This window comes from Amphiprion ocellaris, chromosome 18, assembly GCF_022539595.1.
Source record: "Amphiprion ocellaris isolate individual 3 ecotype Okinawa chromosome 18, ASM2253959v1, whole genome shotgun sequence".
Classification (NCBI taxonomy): domain Eukaryota; kingdom Metazoa; phylum Chordata; class Actinopteri; family Pomacentridae; genus Amphiprion; species Amphiprion ocellaris.
In genome coordinates this window covers 16,780,793-16,799,823 of record NC_072783.1, presented here as the reverse complement: position 1 = coordinate 16,799,823, position 19,031 = coordinate 16,780,793, and the positions used below count along the sequence as shown (strand labels likewise).

Genomic DNA, 19,031 nt, shown 5'->3' with positions numbered 1-19,031 from the left:
CGCTCTACTTCATTCAGCTGTATCTGAGCTTAAAATAGAATGATGAAAGCCTCATTTTTGTGGTGTGTGTGTGTGTGTGTGTGTGTGTGTGTGTTTGTGTGTGTGTGTGCAAGTGTTTGCTGCTGACCTGCTTCCTCCAAAGTGCATCTCCCTCATGGTCCTGCAAGAGAACATATTGCGTACATGTGTGTGTCTGTGTGTGTGTGTGTACAATGAAAATTGCTCATTCTAACGTGTCTTTTATGATATTCTTTGATTTTTGGCTCTTTACATGGTGAGGTGTAATGTTGTCTATTGGTTTGCATTGAAGCTGATTCAAAACCATGCTTATGCTCAGCATCATGTTTTCTTTTTGGAGCCAGGACTTTAGGCAGGAGTTTAGGAACAGATGACTTCACAGATCCAAAAATTTGTAGCTGAACCCAAACGGATGTGAAAATGTACTGCCCAGAATCTCATTCCATCTGTAACAAGAAAAGCACTCACAGAGAGCAGTACTCCGTCAAGGCTGTTCATTCCCCCATATGGCATTGTCAGAAATGCAGCATTTTTTATTAGTTATTGATGATCAAAAATCATTGCAACATAGAACGTGGCGATTTAATATAGATGTACCCACAAACAAAATGACCTTGCGCTGAGCACAGGTGTGTGTTATGCATGTGTACGTTATGTACGGATATCGAATCGTGTGACCTAAATATGTAGCAGGTGGCAGGAACTGATGGGACTCAGAAACACCCTCACAATTTAATTCATTGTTCCTTGTATCATTTTCAACTGATAAGTCCCGATAAGTCCACAACGGTCGATTTGTAGTAGAATAACAATCATGTGATCGTCAGCAGATGACGCCACGTTCACTTGTCATAGTCACAGTGACGCCATGCCACTATTTCACAATGATATGGAAATCTTCAACAAATAAGTGGATCCAGACTATAAGCTGCATCACTGCCAAAATCAAGCGAGGTCATCCTTATGTCATTTCTGACCTTCCCTGAAAATTTCATCCAAATCTGTTATTCCATTTTTGCGTAATGTTGTGCACAGACAGACAAACTTATGCCGATCTTCGCATAACTCTTCCACATTCCTTGGCAGAGTATTGAATATAACTTTGATTGTTTGGCCTTTTGAACTATAATTACAATTGGTAATCATTGATATACTATCATCTGTCATAACAGATGATAAGTTACAATACACACAAAACAAATACTTTATTAATTTATTGACTTAGTGAATTTCAGGACTGTGCAAATAATTTTCAAAGCAAACAACTTACTCCCTGAAAACATACAACTGTTCAAAAGCAGTATTGTAAACTATAAATTAAGAGGACATTAAAATGTTTAAAAAGTCATTTGCCCATTTCAGCATGAAGAGTAGATGATTATCAGTCTGTGGAGTAAACCTATAGAATAATCTAGACAACAATTTCAAGAATTTGTACAACTATAAAACTATTTAAGATAGTGTACAAAAAGATTGCTTGAAAAATATAATAATTTTTTAAGAACTATTTCTTAAGAGGTATAAAAGGTTTGAAGCAAAAAGGAAACAGTGAGATATGGAATATATGGACGTGGTGCAGGTTTCTTTTTCATTTTGTGTGATTTATTTGACTTTTTTTCCATATGGTATTGTGCCATGTATGAAATAATTCAATAAATGTGCCATTTTGGGGGTAGCCCGAACCTTTGATGTGTGTTCCGACAGCAGGAGCCACCTCTGTAGAACCTTTTTCAGGGCCAGTTACATTCATGTCATCTCACTCCTGCCCCTTGCGGTGTAAAGTCATCGGTTGGCAAAAAGTTTGGGACTAGCCATTACAAAGAAGGAGCTGACAATTTCTGAATGGGAATGGTTGGAGCCAGAGATTTCTTTGGACTCAGCATCTTGTGGCTATCTTTGGTGTTAAGTCCTTTGAAGTACAGCCTAATGCCTGGTAGTTGTTGTTTCTGTGTATTCAGCTCAGTTTATTTTCCTCACTTTTGGCAGAGAGAAAAGTTGAATCACTGAAACAGAGAAACAGAGTGAGGGCACAGTTGTTTTTACTATAAACTGTTACCTGGTTCAGTGACTGGGTGCAGCAAAAAATATACCATCTACTCCACCACCCATACAGTAAGCTTAGATTGTTATCCATGCAAAACTTATCGATGTCTGATTCTTTATTTTGTCTTTGAAGATTCAAACTTAATGGCTTTGGGTGTTTCATCCACCAGGCACCAGATTTTTCATAACCAACTATCCAACCTTAAATGTTCCACTGTTTCTTTATTTAGGTTCTACAGTTCTACAGTTTCATTTATCAGAAGCTTTTATCCAAAGCGACTTAGATCTGACAGCAAAGACAACACAAGCAAGGATCTAATAAGGAGAAAACAACCTGGATAAGAGCCATAAAACAAGTTCAAGTGTGATAATACAGTCAGTCAGTGCGGGAGGTAATGGAGGTAATTCTTGCAGTCTAAGTGCAAAGGTGAAGAGCTGGGTCTTTAGTCTTTTCTTAAACACTGAGAGGGATTCTGCAAATTGAACCGAGTTTGGTAACTCGTTCCACCACCAGGCAACCACAGACGAGAAGAGTCGAGCTACAGACTGGCCCTGTTGTGGTGGTTGGAGTGTAGACCCAGGTGGGAGGGAACTGTTTTCATTGTAGTTTTGTAGGCAAGTGTCAGAGTTTTGAAGCTTGAAGCTAGCGGGGTCCCATGCTGTTTTTGGCTGGTTGAAAACCAGACATGCTGCTGCATTCTGGACCATTTGCAGAGGTTTGACCGTGCATTTGTAGCGGTTGTGTACTCTCGCTCTCTTGCGTTGTGTAAAGGATCAAGATCGGATCATTCAGTCTTTGGCACCAAAGGGAGCAGGGCACTTGTCAAACACACTGATGTTATTTCTCTCACAGTCGCACTCATGGTAAAAACTCCAGATATCACAAAAAACACAAAAGAAATTATTCAGCTAACTGTTAGTTAGCACTGACACCATGGAGGTTACTGGTTAAATTACATTCAAGCTTGTAAAGTTGCCCACAACATGGTGTACTTTTTTTCTGTAAAGAAGCTGATACTCTCATAAAAGCATTTGGGATCCACTTTGCATCGATAACGCCCACAGAAGCCTGAAGTTTAGCCACTAAAACAAACTTAATTAGCATTTTCAGCAGAGCTTATACTGATCGACTTACCACGGAGTCAGGATACATGTGGGTGTGCACACCTCTAGTCTGCAGGGGCCTGGAAGAGAGCGCTTATGTTATATCCAGTCACCGTGGGAAATAAGTATATAATATGTAATGACAAGTGATGGCAAGTGGAATTATTAACTCTAACTATTAACTGCCAGTAAAGAGTAGCAGTAGTTGATGCGTGATATAATGAGAGCCTGCACCAGGAGTTGTGCTGCATGTTCAGACAGGAAGGTCCGATCTTTATCCTGATCTGATGTTGTACAGGGCGAAATAATGGGGTTGTCAATGCCCTTGCTTTATTAGCTTCTATACAACCATTCAAAAATAAAACAAAATATGTTGGAAAGAATGAAGGCACATTTTATAAAAGCTGTATTGACTGCATATATCTAGAGGGTATAAAGCAATACATATAAATGTCACTCTTTCACCTTCAGATGCTGTGATTTATTGTCTTAATGAGTGGAATTTATTCAGTCATAGCAGATGGTGGTGAGCAAGTCTAATTGTTGGGTGCCTTTGTGAGCACCATTGACATATGCTTTCAAATAATCTCATGTAGTTGAAAAATTAGACAAGAGCATGTTGTGTAGTCAGTCTTTCACCCTGTTAGTAGATAAATATGTGAACCTGACAGAAGCTGAATGAACTGATTTTTTCCACTCTATAACCAGGGCTGCACTGGTCTGCCAGTAAAAACACTGATGCACTGTGTGGAAATGGAGAAGTCATTATAGTGGTGGAGTGATGACCTTCCAGATAATAAAACTGCCATGACTCTCATAGACTTTTTAGAGTTTGATGACCTTCTCAATATTTTGTTGTTAGTACATCTTAGTCATCACATCCCATCAGGACTCAGCGTATGTCCAGATTATGGTACATTCAGGGGCACTCTGCTGACTTTACACATAAAGTTTTGTTATGGTTGTGGATACATAGTTTTGGAAAACGGCTTCAACTTGAGATTTCAGATTTACAACAGAAAGCCAGCATTACAAACTGAAAGCGGGTAAGAGTAAGATTATTTCTCACACGGATCCATCCTTGCACAGCTGCGGCGTCGATTTGGTCACAAGCCTCTTCCATGGACTGAATGAGGGGCACCTGAGCCTGGGGTCGGAGATCATAAAGCTTCCATCGCCATGCCGAGAAAAACTCTTCGATGGGGTTCAGAAATGGAGAATATGGTGGAAGGTACAGTACTGTAAACTGTGCCTGGTGTTGAAACCAGTTCTGGACCAGAGCAGAGTGGTGGAATAACACATTGTCCCAGATGACAATGTGCTGCATCTGGTGTATTTGGTTAATTACTGTGACGAGGTTGTGCAGTCGGTCCAAAAACATGAGAATGTGATCTGTGTTGTAAGGGTCCATACTGGCATCATGGTGGTTTTATAGTGCTCAGACCTGATTGGTGTGTGTCTACAATAAAGCAATCATGTGTTTGCACACCTGATGTGTGAGTTTAACCAACTGGCTCATGGATGTGGTAATTTGTCAGTCAGTGCTTTGGAACTGCAAGGAAGTGACATCATGATATATATCTGTGTCTAATGTATGCAAGTGTGTGTAATGTTTCGCCAATCACTGTGTGTATTGTTCTGCAAAAAGTCTGAGGCTGACTTTGTGTTCATAGTGGTGAAAATCTGGTCCAGTGTTTTGTTCCTTGAGTGTAAGGTGTTGATAATTATGTAATTCTTTTGTTTTTAGTGTTTATGTAATCATAAAAAAACTGTAATGATTTCCTGCTTGTCCTGTCGGCTTTTCCCTTCAGGGGTCACCACAGCGAATCATCTGCTTCCATCTAACCCTGTCCTCTGCATCCTCTTCTCTTACACCAACTACCTTCATGTCCTCTTTCACTACATCCATAAAGCTCCTATTTGGTCTTCCTCTAGGCCTCCTGCCTGGCAGTTCAAAACTCAGCCTCCTTATACCCCCTATCACTATCCTCCCTCTGTACACGCCCAAACCATCTCAATCTGTCCTCTCTGGGTTTATCCAAACATATCAAAACATCAAACATGTGTTGTCCCTCTGATGTACTAATTCCTGATCCTATCCATCCTGGTAACTCCCACATTAGCTGTAGTTGTCCGGTCATCTGGAAGCACCCCCAACCACCGCCACCATCTCTAACTCATCTGAAGTTGTCAGTTGGCTCGCCCTCTGGTGGCCTGCGTGCCCCTCTGCACATTCTAAGCATAGCTTTGCTGCGGATTAGATGGATTAGATATTTAGCAAAATCTCTCTGCGCTGCTGTAAATAGACAGATGGGTGTGTCCCCACCCTCCCCCAGCATGCAAACTCACCAGCCTCTCTGTTGCCATGCCAAACCACAGCATGCAGAATATAGACAGATGTTGTCTATTCAATTCCAAAACATTCCAAGGTGGGGGGGTGATGGGGTGGGAGTGGGGGCGGGGTCGGGGTGGGGGGGGTGCCGGGGGAAGTAGGAGGTCACAGGGTGCATAAACTGAGAGACTGGGGGATGATGGGGGGTGTAGATGCTGGGCCCTCCTGCAGTGAGGATGAAACTCTTTTCAGAACAAGGCCAGATTAGTGCCTTCACAAAACACAAATACACACACACACACGCACACACACCCATACACACACACACACACACACACACACACACACACACACACACACACACACACACACACACACACACACACACACATAAGGCAGGTCACCCTTCTCCTTCCACTTTCCAACACATTGTCTATAGTAAATCCTCTGCAGCCTTGTTTTTATTGGAGCAGAGGTGTGAGGATCCATAGTGCTGAACTGTAATGTAGGTCTGGAGGAAAAAAATTTGGGGGCCCTTCGTTTAGGGATGTTTTGAAAATAACAAATCTGATAATCTCCTCGGATGGAAGATCAGATTCAGTAATTCCAATAAATCTCAAAGCGTAGTGTAAACATTTGGGGTAATATCTGAATGACAGTAAGACAAATATGAGCTCAACTGGGCAAGAGACCCCAAACAAAGACACTATACAGTATGTGTGGTATTTACAGAGGCTTAAATTAGTTTCTGTTTTTTGGTTTGTGTTGAAACTGTTCAAAAACTGCTAAATCCTACTTCATGTTTGTGATCAACGCTTCTAATATTTGTCTCACCTCATGTATGCTAATGACTTACAAGACAACAATAAAGTAGAACAGTCACCTTTCTTTCAACTTAAACTGAATAAGAAGAATTTAAGACAAAGCTGTTGTGGTGGATGACACAGATGTTCCTGATGAAGTGCTCTATGAGTGTACCTTTAGTGGTCGTTCTTAGTATATGGACAGAGATATGAAAAAAATGTAATATGTTCTACTACAGTCAGACTATTTAACTGTATTGTATCAAATTCTTTTAGCTCATTTTAAACTCCTTACTGCTGGTATCTGTGTTTTGCTTAGTCTGCTGCAGCTTTTTGGTATTACAAGGGTTGGAGCATTGAACAGGGAAAAAACCCAACCCAACCCATGAGCGCATATATGTGTACATACTAAACCTCCTGTCAGACCAGTAGTGTAGTAGGCTAAATAAGCAGAGGTATCTCACTTTTTTGGTAGCATTTATGATAAAACTAATATATTTTGTGATGTGGACCAGTGTAGACATTTTACTGTGAAACTACCTGTTTCCCATTTAAATAAATTATTTGCTGTCTATTTTTTTCCACCATATAGTGTCATATTGTGTCAGTCAAGAGTTGGCAGAGTGAAAAAAGGTTACACACATCTTAGAAAACCTTCTGTGATATGTCAGAGTTTCATCAGTCTTTACTGAAATGTTCTTTCATATTCATGCCTTTCAGCCCAGTCCACAGTGCAAATATTACATATTATTTTCACAAAAAGGCTGTAAAATTACAAGATGGCTACATTACTGGCATATCCTATATTAATATATATCATTATTATAGTACTGGTTCACATTAAAAAACTTGTTCCAGTAGCCATTGTCACAATTGGAAGTTGAAGGATTATAGTGCATGTCCTAATGCTCTAAGCAAATGATAAAAAAATTAAACCGAATCATCAAGCAAGCAACCAAAATCCCAATCTGACGTCATGATGCTGGCTGATGTAAGCTGAACCAGTGCTTACATAACAGAGTTTAACTGTCCTCCTGTGGTCCATGATGCATGACTGGATGCCACTAGTGATGCAAGAGAGAAATTCTTTTTGGGGAAAAAAACAGTATAGTTTTCTTCCTAGGAAGATAGGAAAAGTCATCCCCTTGGCAAATCAACCAAACTCCAAGTTCACTATCTCTATTAGAGACCTACTCTTCGCAAATCTTTCCTCCATATAAATGCAACCTAAAGGTCCTGTTTGATACAATAAGTAACATTCTCAACGAGAAATTGGGGGCTCATCTGTTATGAGGTATGGTCTGGTGTTTGGTATGCTTCTTTCTCTTGGAGGAAGTTTTGTAAAAAAAAAACCTAATTTGAATTGAGCACTTTGTTAGCACAGCAGCATCTCTGTGGGCTGTGGACAGGTAAATTCAACATTCATAATACATGTGAGTTTTTCTTTTGTGTCAGCGTTTGGTAAACCTTAAAGGTTATTTGATTGTGCTCTTGGAGATGAACTTTGAGGTGTTTGTATTTCAATGCAGTTTTCTTGTTGTTTGTGGCTGAGGAGACTGTTTTGCTGTCCTTTGATAGTTTTGAGCCACAGACGCATGAAGGGCTTGAGCCAGGTGTGCATACTACTTGTAGAAGAGGTTCCCTTGCTAGGTTTAGCAGCATTTCCATTTTGGACTTTGTTGGGGGTTGACTTGTAGTGTTGAGGTATGGTGGTTAGAGCATCTCTTTTCCCCTTCCCTAAAGCTGCTCATCGCGTTCACCCAGAAAAGCATAACTATCTTGATACTGAGGTTAAGTATATGCTCAATAATGGTAACGCCGAACCATCGTCTTCCAGTAGGGCATCGCCTTGCCTGCTGGTGCCAAAGTCTGGTAACACCACCAGGTTTTGTTCAGACTTTCGTAAGGTGAACAATGTGATAAAGCCTCATTTCTTTCCACTTCCTTGAACAGAGGACTACATCGACCAAGTAGGGTGAGCTAAGTTTGTGTATAAGTTTGACCTGCTGAAGGGGTATTGGCAAGTTCCATTGTCAAAGGGAGCTTGAGAGATAGCTGCATTTGGTACTCCCACTGGTTTGTATTTTTATACTGTGATCGCCTTTGGTTTGCAGAATGCATCAGCTATCTTTCAACGGCTGATGAACATGGTGGTTGGAGATTTGGAAGGCTGTTCAGTGAACTTGGACCATGTTGTCATAGATTCTGATGACCAGGATGGACATCTTGTCCATATTAAGCAGTTGTTTGACCACTTGTCTAATGCACAGTTAGCTGTCAGTTTGGTCAAGCTACCCATGCTCTTCTTGGTTTTACTTTGGTTTGCCTTACACTGACAACATGCACCACACCATTGACCACTGCCACCATACACCCTCACACACCACTGATGCTTATTACCACACCTCATTGTCATGTTTTCCTTAATAAATAAAGGATTAAATAAAGTTTCAGTAAAACCCTCTGTGCATCTTATGTTTTGTTACGGCCTAAGAGCCAATTGTGACAAATTGCAATAAACAGTCCAAACCTAAGGTTCTTAACCTCAATTTGGACTGTAATAACTTTTGTTGTGACTCAGTCAGTCTGCTAAGAGCCAGTGATGATCAAGCAGCCTTGTCAAACATGTAGTCAAAAATCACTTCTGGATCATCTATTGGAGTCTTCAGAAGAAAGTTCTCAAGACAGAGTCTTCAAACAGTCTTCAGAGTCTGATGTGAATAATGTTTGTTTAATGCAGAGGCTGCAAGAACAAAGCAAAATATAGAGATTTTAAGTGACTAAACATCTCTGTTCAAGTTCTTGTATATTTTTGAAATTTCTCCAAACTCTCCTCTTCCTCCTGGGTAAATCACAACCTTTTTTGTTTTTTAAGACCAATCAAGACATCTCTGCCACCGTTATGTTTGAATTTATTCCTATTTGAAGGTGCATGATCTAATCATGGCTAGTTTTCAAATCCCTCTGTTTTTGAAAAACATCCAAGTTTTGCCTTTTTTTCCTCTCCTCACAGCTGCGCCTGCGTTCCCCTCGACAATTCCTCCCCAGTCCTTCAATTCTTCCTCCTCAGCCCTGGGACTGTCTCTCCATCCCTGGTATCCTCTCTCGTGCCTGCCAGGTCAGCGTGACCTTGGTAAAACTCATACACAAACCCAGCGAGAGCTTGTGCTTCAGACAATCATTTGTCTGAGTTGTTGTATTTCTATAGGTTTTAAGGGTTGTGGTTTACACATTATTGTTCAGTGTATACATGGAATCCATTTAAAGATCATATTTTACAGTTTTATCATTTGTTTGTGCTTTAATCTACTTTAAACATATTTTCCAGTTTTGTTCAACTTCAAATTTCAACACTTTCTCTAATTTTTTTGTGGACAAAATTGATTAGGTCCACTGTCATCCCCTCTTCCACTCCCATTTCAGCCTGTCCAAGTCGGCCTTCCATTCATAAATGTTTTTCACCGGTAACATTGCAAAACTCAGTGATTTTATGAACAGTATGAAGCCCTCATAAAGCCCTGTTTATATTTTCCCCAAAGCCTTTTTGAAATATATCCTTGGGGAAACTGGTTTAAGTCTGGTCTACATTAATAACACTTCTCTTGAATCTGGTTGCATCCTATCTAATTTTAAACATGCTGTTATTCAGCCTCTTTTGAAAAAAAAAACTAAAACGAAAGTAAGCAGCTAAAAGGTCACCTTGGATCTTTCTGCGTGGAGTTTGCATGTTCTCTCTGTGCATGTGTGGGTTTTCTCCTGGTACTCCGACTTCCTCCTACAGTCCAAAGACATGGTGAGGTTAATTGTTAATTCTAAATTGTCTGTAGGTATGAATGTGAGTGTGGTTGTTTGTCGCTATGTGTAGCTCTGTGATAGACTGGTGACCTGTCCAGGGTGTCCCCTGCCTTCTTCCTAAGTCAGCTGGGATAGACTCCAGCCCCCTGCGACTCTAATGAGGATTAAGCGGTGAATAGATAATGTATGGGTTATTATTATTATTATTGTGAAAGTGCAATCATTTGATATGCAGTCAAATATTATGATTTTTCATATTATTAATACCTGTATATAGGAACCCTGTAGTGTCCCTATGTTGCCCGGTCAATCTTGTAGGGCAGAAAATGATGTGTAACAAATGAGCTTAGAGTAGCTGCTGTTGCACTAGACATCAGTCAGCATTGTCAACCGATACACCCAGGCTATTCCACAATAAAATATGCTTATATTACAATATCGTGTAAAAACGTCACATAAAGTCGACTATTTTGATATTAGCAGGCAACAAACATATTTCCTCTTTAGTGAAATGATAGTTTTGATATGTGCTTGAAGCTTTTGCGTCCAGAAGCAGGCTGCTGAGCGCCTTTATTTTGAAATCGTTGTTTCCGGCGCTGCACTGCGTTACTATGGCGTCATGACGCTGCTCGCTGTGACTGTTGACGGCGAGCAGCTCCGGAGGCGCTTTATTGTGGGCTGAGCCGCTGCAAACGCCGGGACGTGAGAGAAAAGGCGACTGCCCATGATGTTGACAGCAAAGTAGTTTAAAACAGTTTCTTTTTTCGGCTTACACACACTCGGCTCTGAGACCCCAATGAATGGAGTTGCTTTTTGCCTTGTTGGAATTCCACCTCACTCAGACATTGAAGTAAGTCACAAGTGAATACTGGAATATGTGCGTTACTCATGTTTCAGGCATGACTGGAAATACGCTCCTTTTAATTTTATACTGCTGTATTGCTAGTCTGCTGTTTTTTTCTCCTGCAAGCTGCCTTTTTCCTCTTCTGTCAGCCACCTTACAGACATAAATCTCTGAGATGCTAATTTTATATTTAGCTAAAATGTGTGCCTGTAATAAGCGGTCCAGTGTGTGACATATTTTAATGAAACTTTAAAAGTCACTGTAATTTGGTACGTCTACAAATGATTTAGTTGTTTGCAGCCTATATTTGTATTACAGTCACAGAATTATTGTCAGTTAAAGTCCATTTCCAGACTATCCTGCAGCCAAAACACTCCCCGTGTTGGGACTTTGAATTTGGAGATGCTCTTATGCACTTATCCATGTCTTATGCAACTTGTCAAATTCCACGTAATGTTAATCCATGAGTGAGTGATGACCGCAAGTGTGCAGTTTTGCTTGAAAGCGAATGCAGCTGTAAATCTGTCCAGTAATTCGCCGTAGTCCTGAAATTCACAGTCATGTCCTCATCACAGCTCATTCTTTCAGCAGTAGGATGCAGCATTCTGTACATAACTGAATGATTTGTCAGTGATGTGAGGGAATGTTGCACAAGTTTTCACTGTGGCAATTTTACAACCCCCCTCATTGCAGAGATGAGGTACGGGTGGGTGGGCAGAGAGACAATAAGAAATTGGACTGGAATGCATTCGCTTCCATATGCCAGCCCACATATGCACAATCAGTGACAGAAGGCACATTGTAACCGTTAGTCTTCTCTCAGTGTGGAAACATTCACTCAGAAATGACACAGTATTAAAAAAAGAAAAGACATTTAGATCTCATGATTAGATCTCATAGAACACAACAGAGCACATTAATGAGAGTTCTTACTAATTTTTGTTCTGACTTTTTTGTGTCATCACTCATCACTTTGATCACGCTGATCACAGCACATTGTTCTTTGCTCCAAGCATATGAGTTGTTTTCTTCGTCACTGTTCGGTTTTCATGTTATTCACCGCTTATTGCTGTGAGATTGTGTCATGACCCAGTTAGCTTCAGGGTCATACACCAGTGTTAACAATGAATGTATTGGTAAAATTCACATTTGAATGTTGTAAATCGGCATGAAAAGGTGAGTCAAAATTATGTCTTTTCATTTAATTGGAAAAAGTTGGATGCCAGAATAATATCAGTCTCATTTCTGTGTGTTATGTATGGAACTGGAGGAGGGATGTGGTTATCTCAACATAAAGACTAGAAGCAGCTCACTTGGTTCTCTTCAGAGTTAAAAAATATCGATGTGTTGTATCCTCTGTGTTCAACCCAAATGCTTACACAGGGCTGTGGAGATTGGTCTGTATGTGTGAGACAAGTATTAAACTAGTCAGTTCACTTTCTGATTTAAAAAAAGTAAAGTTAACAAATGTTAAACTAATGTTTGAAAAAGTTTCTAAATTCTATCATTTATTGCAGCCCCAACACTTAATTGGAATTTCTTTCAGTGGGCTCTACTTTCATCCTGGAGCTGGAGTCTATCCCAGCTGACTTAGGAAGAAGGCAGGGGACACCAGGACAGGTCACCAGTCTATCACAGGGCTGCACATAGAGACAAACAATTACACTCACATTCTCACCTATGGACGATTTAGAGTTACCAGTTAACCTCAGCATGTTTTTGGACTGTGGGAGGAAGCCGGAGAACCAGGAGAAAACCCACACATGCACAGGGAGAACATGCAAACTCTGTGCAGAAAGACCCTGGGAAGGCCGGGACACAAACCGCGCATCTTCTAGCTGCAAGGTGAAAGTGCTACCCGCCAAGCCACTGTGCAGCCGGCTCTACAACAGCAATGATTAATTTCATTGTACACAGTTATACTGTGTCACCAATATACACAAGATGTGGCCACAAAACACCCCAAAGAACACACACTATTGCAAATACAATACAGTAGTTACAAAGTGGTTCAATCATTAGGCCCATGCCCTTAAAGTGCCAGATGAAAGTGCTTGTTTATAAGACCACTTAAGCATTTAGGGTGTGGATTGCTTCAGTGTATGTGATGTTGAGTGAATCTAAAAACGGTTTCTTTAACTTGAACTTAAGTAGGTATGCAATTACTAAAACCTCCCTGAGAGAGAAGATAAAAACATTTTTAAACAATAGAGAGGTGATACTAGGGAAGTGTATGCTGTTGGCTTTATGTTAATATGGTTGCATCTGAGCAGAACAGAAGGTAAGTGCTTCTTAACTAACCTGGCCCCAGTGTCACACTAACAGGCAACACCAGATTTTCTGCTGCTGTAATGTTTCTATAAAGCAGTTGCATTTCATATAGCTGAAAAACATCCTTACGGGTATCCAAGATGTTCCTATCTCTTACTCATCAGCTTGTTTGTTAGTTGCGAGGTACCAGGCATACAGTAGGTTATAGTGATTTCATGAATTGTCTCAATGAAGTAAAGACACGTGTGGCACTTAGACACTGTAACTGTTGAATTTGGCCAGGCCATTGCAGAGCAAGTAATTACTTTTTTCTATTTTGTGAATGGTACTTTGAATATTGATTCAACAATGACAACCTCAAACTGAAATCGAAAAGAAAGAGTTACAAAATGTTAGTAGACAATGTCATTAGCATGTTGGTGAGACTGTTGCGGAAAAGTGACGCAGGATCTTTGTTGATGCATGAAGGAAATTTTCCAGCACTTTTAGGAGTCATATTAATCAATAATAATCCAAGACTTTTTCCAGACTTCAATGCATTTGCTTCAGATTTATAGTAGTAGTATAATGATGTGTTCGCCATTCTGATTTTGTGTACTGTAAATTTACCATGTTGCTCTATTTTGTATGAACAACCCGTTGTGTGTCTGTCTGTCTGTCTGGGATAAGGGATTGTACATTCCTGCCAGGTATTTAAAAATTAGAAGAACTAATGGTTAATAGACAGAGAAGTTGCATTTTTGTGCTGCAAAAACCTTTTTTTATAAATATTTGGGAAGTTATAAAATTGTCAGGTAACTTCAGTAGAACAATTTGGTCATCCATTGAAATGCAGTACATATTTTAACTCTATTCTGAGAGAAGTGGTAAAAGAACACAAGAATTAATGCCTGGAGTTCAGTCATTTGCAGTTAACATGATAAACAATTCATCATTAACATCCTTACACCTACTGCTCATGACTATAAGCTGTAGTATTCTGTTATTCATATGTGAAGAATTGCTGCCTACTTTGCCACTGTTTCCAACTGTCTGGGTCATCTGTCTAATCCTCATCGGGTTCTGTGTGTTCAGTGGAGCAGACTCCTCTTGCCTTATATGTCCTGTATCAAGCTTTCAAATGCAGCCCTTAGCTGAGGCAGTAAAGGGTAGTGAGTTTGTGCTGGCCTTGGCTTTGGTTCATCAATAACATGAACACAACAGCGGCACTTAACTGTCAAAGCAGGTAGCATGTTCAGAAAAGACTTGTTTAGCATTAATATTGCATAAAGTATTGATGTAGCACACTGATAGGCTTCAGAGCTGTTTCTTTGCCTCCATACAGCATATCTTTCTGTGGAGTTTGGCTAAATGGCCTGGTCACGAAGCAGTAATGTCAGCCAATATTGCTGCCGTTGGTTTGGTTGAACGCAGTTAAGTTGTTCTAATTTTCCAGTTTAGGTATTTCTTGCCAGTGGACATGGTGCGCCGTTATAGTGTGAACATTACATCCCTCTGTAAATGCGGGCTCTGGTTTTAGAGTAGTTTTCGCAGGTCTAATGAGCTGAGCAACTAAGCTTAGAATAGTATATAACTCTAATTTTCACACACACAGGATCTCTGTCCGTTTCTGTCTACACCTGATGTACTGATGTTTCTCAAGTAACGCTTCATGATTTCCCCTAACACAAAAATATGAACACTATGTCAATAATACACTAAGATACAACTGTAAGGCAGTGGGTTTATGCATGTTCTTCGCGCTTTCCTCCCACTGTCAAAAGACCAGATCAGACCAACTGGAAACTTTCATGGAAGTGTGAATTGTTTTCCTATGTGTGTATTAGTGTATGCTGGTATAGGCTCCAGCCCTCTGCGTGGGATAAGTACATGCTGTGACTGGATGGACAGATTGCACTGGAAGAAGTTCTGTCCACAGTGGATAAATTTGCTCTGTCCGAGAAGGCAATATCACTAAGTGACTTTCCCACTTACAATGATGAAGTGTCCCTGTACTAACAAGCACTTAGTCCCTTCACATTAGGTTGAGGGACTCATGTGTGTGGATGAGGGGAGGGGCTGGAGTGGGGAGGGACAGGGAGCAAATAGCCTGCTGCAGATGGGGAACAGTCATTGTTGTGTAGTGTTTTTTTTTTCCTTTTGGACTTGGGAATGAGGGGCTTGGCTCTGTATGGCAGTGGAAGGGTGGATGTAAGGGGGGTGGGTGGGGTGTATATGTGTGAGGGGTGGGGGTGAGGGGGTAGACAGGCTCAGACTTGCTGTGTAACGTGTGACAAAGGAGCTCTGTTACAGTGTGTGTACTGTGTGTGTGTGTGTGTGTGAACGAGAGGAATGATGTGGGTAGATGCTGTGTGGGTCAAGGTTGAAAGGTCAGATATGAGGCCAGTACAGTCTTCTTTTTTAGTGCTCTGATAACTAGTGGTTCCCACCCATTACGGTGGTGAAGCGTGTGTGTGTGTGTGTGTGTGTGTGTGTGTGTGTGTGTGTGTGTGTGTGTGTATGTGTGAAAAAGGGATAGTTTGCACACACTGGACCATTCTTTTTCCAACAGGTGGGCTGCTCAGGAATGTGTCAGTGAAAGGACATTGATGATTACACTGCAACCATGGAATGATGCTTGTGTGTGTCTGAGCAAATCCCGTTTAGATGAGAAAAGAGAAATAAAAGCAGGGAAACGTGTACTTAGGGAATTTAGAGGTGGATAAAAACTGCGCACTTGCGGATATTTTTAACCCATGTGTGCTTTTAATAGCAGGTCTATTTACAGTGATGTAAAAATATTTTTGTACACTCCATGCATTTGTGAAATATTGCATTCAGAATCACTGTTAGGTCTTCAAGTGCAACTTCTTTTAATACAGTCACAGCCAAAGTACTAAACAAATCCTAAAAAAGCCATTAAAAACTTAAAATTGATTGGTTACACAAAAACACAAAAGAAATTTTGAGTATTGGGTCATTTCGGTACCAGTGATCCACTAATGAAGGTCGTGCTTAAAAGACATAATTTTTGTTGCCATGCTTCGCATCTATATAAAGCCAGCCAATTTGAACGTTTTTCAAAGACAAAAATGGCTAAAACAAGGAACCTAATCCAGGAAACACGCCTGAAGATACAGATTCTCAGCCAGGAAGGGTACAGCTGCTGTCAGATAGCCAGGAAGTGCAGATGCAGAGGTCAAACCAAACTGTAGTATTCAGTGTTCCACCTGCACTGTACGTGGCTGACTTTCAGATCATGGCTTAAGGTCCCATGAGGCTGTCAAGAAGCCCCAGATCAATGAGAGGCAGAGGTTAGCCCAGCATCGTTGGGCCCATGTACAGTACCTACTGTCAAGCATGATGGAGGCAACATCATGGTTTTGGGATGCATGAGTGCTGCTGGTGTTGGTCATCTCACTGTCTGTGATGGCACATTGAACTCTGCCAAGTATTGTGCCATTCTCCAAACCTACATGCTCCTTTCTGTTCATGCACTGTTCCGTCAAGGTCAAACTGGATGTTTCAACAAGATAATGCCCCTTTCCACACATCCAGGGCCAGTAGAACTTGGCTGCAGGAGCACAGTATCCAGGTTTTAGAGTGGCCAGCTCAATCCCTGGACATGAGCCCCGTTGAAAATCTGTGCTGGATTATCAAAAGGTCTGTTTCAAAATGTAAACCAAAGAATTTAGAAGAATTAAAAACAGTAATTCAAGAAGAATGGGACAAGATTAGCCCTCAACAGAATGAAAGGCTTGTGTGGAACATGCCAGCCAGGATTGGAGCTCTACTGTGTGCTAATGGCAGGACTACTAAATATTAATATGATGTGATGGTTTATTTAATTTTTGTTCAGTTTCGAATACATTCTCTGTTATTTGTTGACTTTGATACCAACAATGTTGAGAACTGACATTGAAACTGTCAAGAATTTAGTTTTGTTAGTTTTTCTTGTACACAATAAGCAAAAAATATCATTTGTATTTGTGTCTGTGTAATGCAGCCACACCTTTTGAAACACAAAAAGGATTTTTCTACAAATATTTCATGATAATATTTGAGGTTTTGGGTTCGGGTGTCCGAAAACTTTTTGCTGCCACTGTACATCCATCTGTTTTGTGCCCCGACTGCACGCCTTGCAGTGAGAAGGTCCCTGGTTCGCATCCTGGCCTGGGCCTGGGATCTTTCTGCATGGAGTTTGCATGTTCTCCCTGTGTATGTGTGGGTTTTCTCTGGGTTTTCCGGCTTCCTCCCATAGTCCAAAGACATGCTGAGGTTCATTGGTAACTCTAAATTGTCTATAGGTGTGAACGTGAGTGTGGTTGTTTTGTCTCTCTAAGTGTAGTCATGTGATGGACTGGTGAGCTGTCCAGTGTGACCCATGCCTGGATATGCCAAGAGTTGAAAAAAGAAATCAGAATTTTGCAAAGTGCATGGAAATAGACTTAGTAAATTAACCATGGTGCACATTCAGTGGAGAAACAAAATCTACAGTTCTGTGAGGACTGTTGAGGAAGCGTTAACCTTTCTCACATTGGTACATGAAACAAACAGAAATGTAATGTTTACCTTTATGTTTTCTGCAAAATTTTACTTTCTTTGATTCATTAGTGGAACTTTAATAATATCATTTGGTTGAGTGGCACTTGCTGGAGAATTAACTAACTACTAGCAGTAGTAATGGATGTATATACACATTAATTTGCATTTTGCTGATCATCTGAAAATCTGTTGAAATCTTCAGCAGAAAGCAAGCTTTTGTGTCTGTCTCGTTCATCATCTTTGCTCTATGCATTTTAAAGTTAAAGAAGCACTAATTGAGTGTTACAGTGTACCATAATTTAATTGGAGAATTCAGATGGACAGTTTATGATTGGCTTTTTAGTCTCTTATCTGATCATTATTAGAATTATTGGTTACTAGGGAAGCAGGAAAACTCAACATGTGTCACTGTCTCTTGTGAGTCCCACAACGTAAGGGTAGTGTAGTATTATGTAGCTGGAGTGCCCACTATAATAGGTACTGATCTACAGTACAAAAAAATACTGAAGACTTTAAGTTGTATTTCTAAAAGCAAGAGATACAGTACTCTCCAGCTGTCATTTAAGGACTGCTCTTCACTGCAGCGACTCATCTGGTGTTTACTGCTCTGCTTCACTGACTGTAGTGGAACATGGCCAACAGTGTCAAACTTGCACCTTGTGCCTATCTGGCTTCATGCCTAGTGGTTGACACAGTCATAGCTTAGAGTAAGCAGTGCAAATGTCAGAAAAGAAGTAGAAATAGTGAAAATAGTTATAAATAGTTATACAAATTAGCTTATATGTGATCACATTGACATGGGACTAGCTGTTTGGCTGTCACCCTACACTGATGCAACCAACTAGACAGTATACATCTTTCGTTTTTCTACATAACCCTACACTCGTCAGTATAAATAAGGGATGCACAATGTATTAGTCGCAAAAAAGCAAGAGAATTTTTTTTCCTCCTGATAATTACATGTAACAGTGTGAAGGATGCTCACAAATCCTGGTTGTAAGTGGTGATTTTTTTTTCTCTGCAAGGCCCTTTACATAGAGAGAGGACACAGTTGAGCCAGTAAAGCTGACTCAGGTTGTTTCTTTTTCGAGTTGATGATGACAAGGTTCTTTCTCCCTTTATCCTTCAACAAAATATGCCTGTACTACAATTGATCAAACCTGTTGAACCAGCAGAAGTGCAAACCTGTAAAAATGTGGCATGTAACCGCTCCTCCTTTCCTTCACTTTCTGTTCCCTCAACATTCATGTTTTACAGACATATAAAGCTCATTATAATAACAGCAAATTTTATGACC

At 40.4% G+C, this 19,031-nt stretch overlaps 1 protein-coding gene across 4 annotated transcripts in view; it reads left to right on the top strand.

The window, feature by feature from the left end:
* The window catches only part of LOC111581123 (rho GTPase-activating protein 23-like), a 71,711-nt gene that overhangs the window by 9,537 nt on the left and 43,143 nt on the right, over positions 1-19,031 (top strand). For 2 of the 4 annotated variants that reach the window (XM_055004618.1, XM_055004617.1), the window contains exon 1: positions 10,767-10,945. The exons of the other annotated variants lie outside the window; for them this stretch is intronic. In XM_055004618.1, coding sequence (XP_054860593.1) covers positions 10,892-10,945 — 54 coding nt within the window. In that variant the 5' untranslated portion in view covers positions 10,767-10,891. Of the gene's footprint in view, positions 1-10,766; positions 10,946-19,031 lie in introns of those variants that run through there. 4 annotated transcript variants of the gene reach the window in all.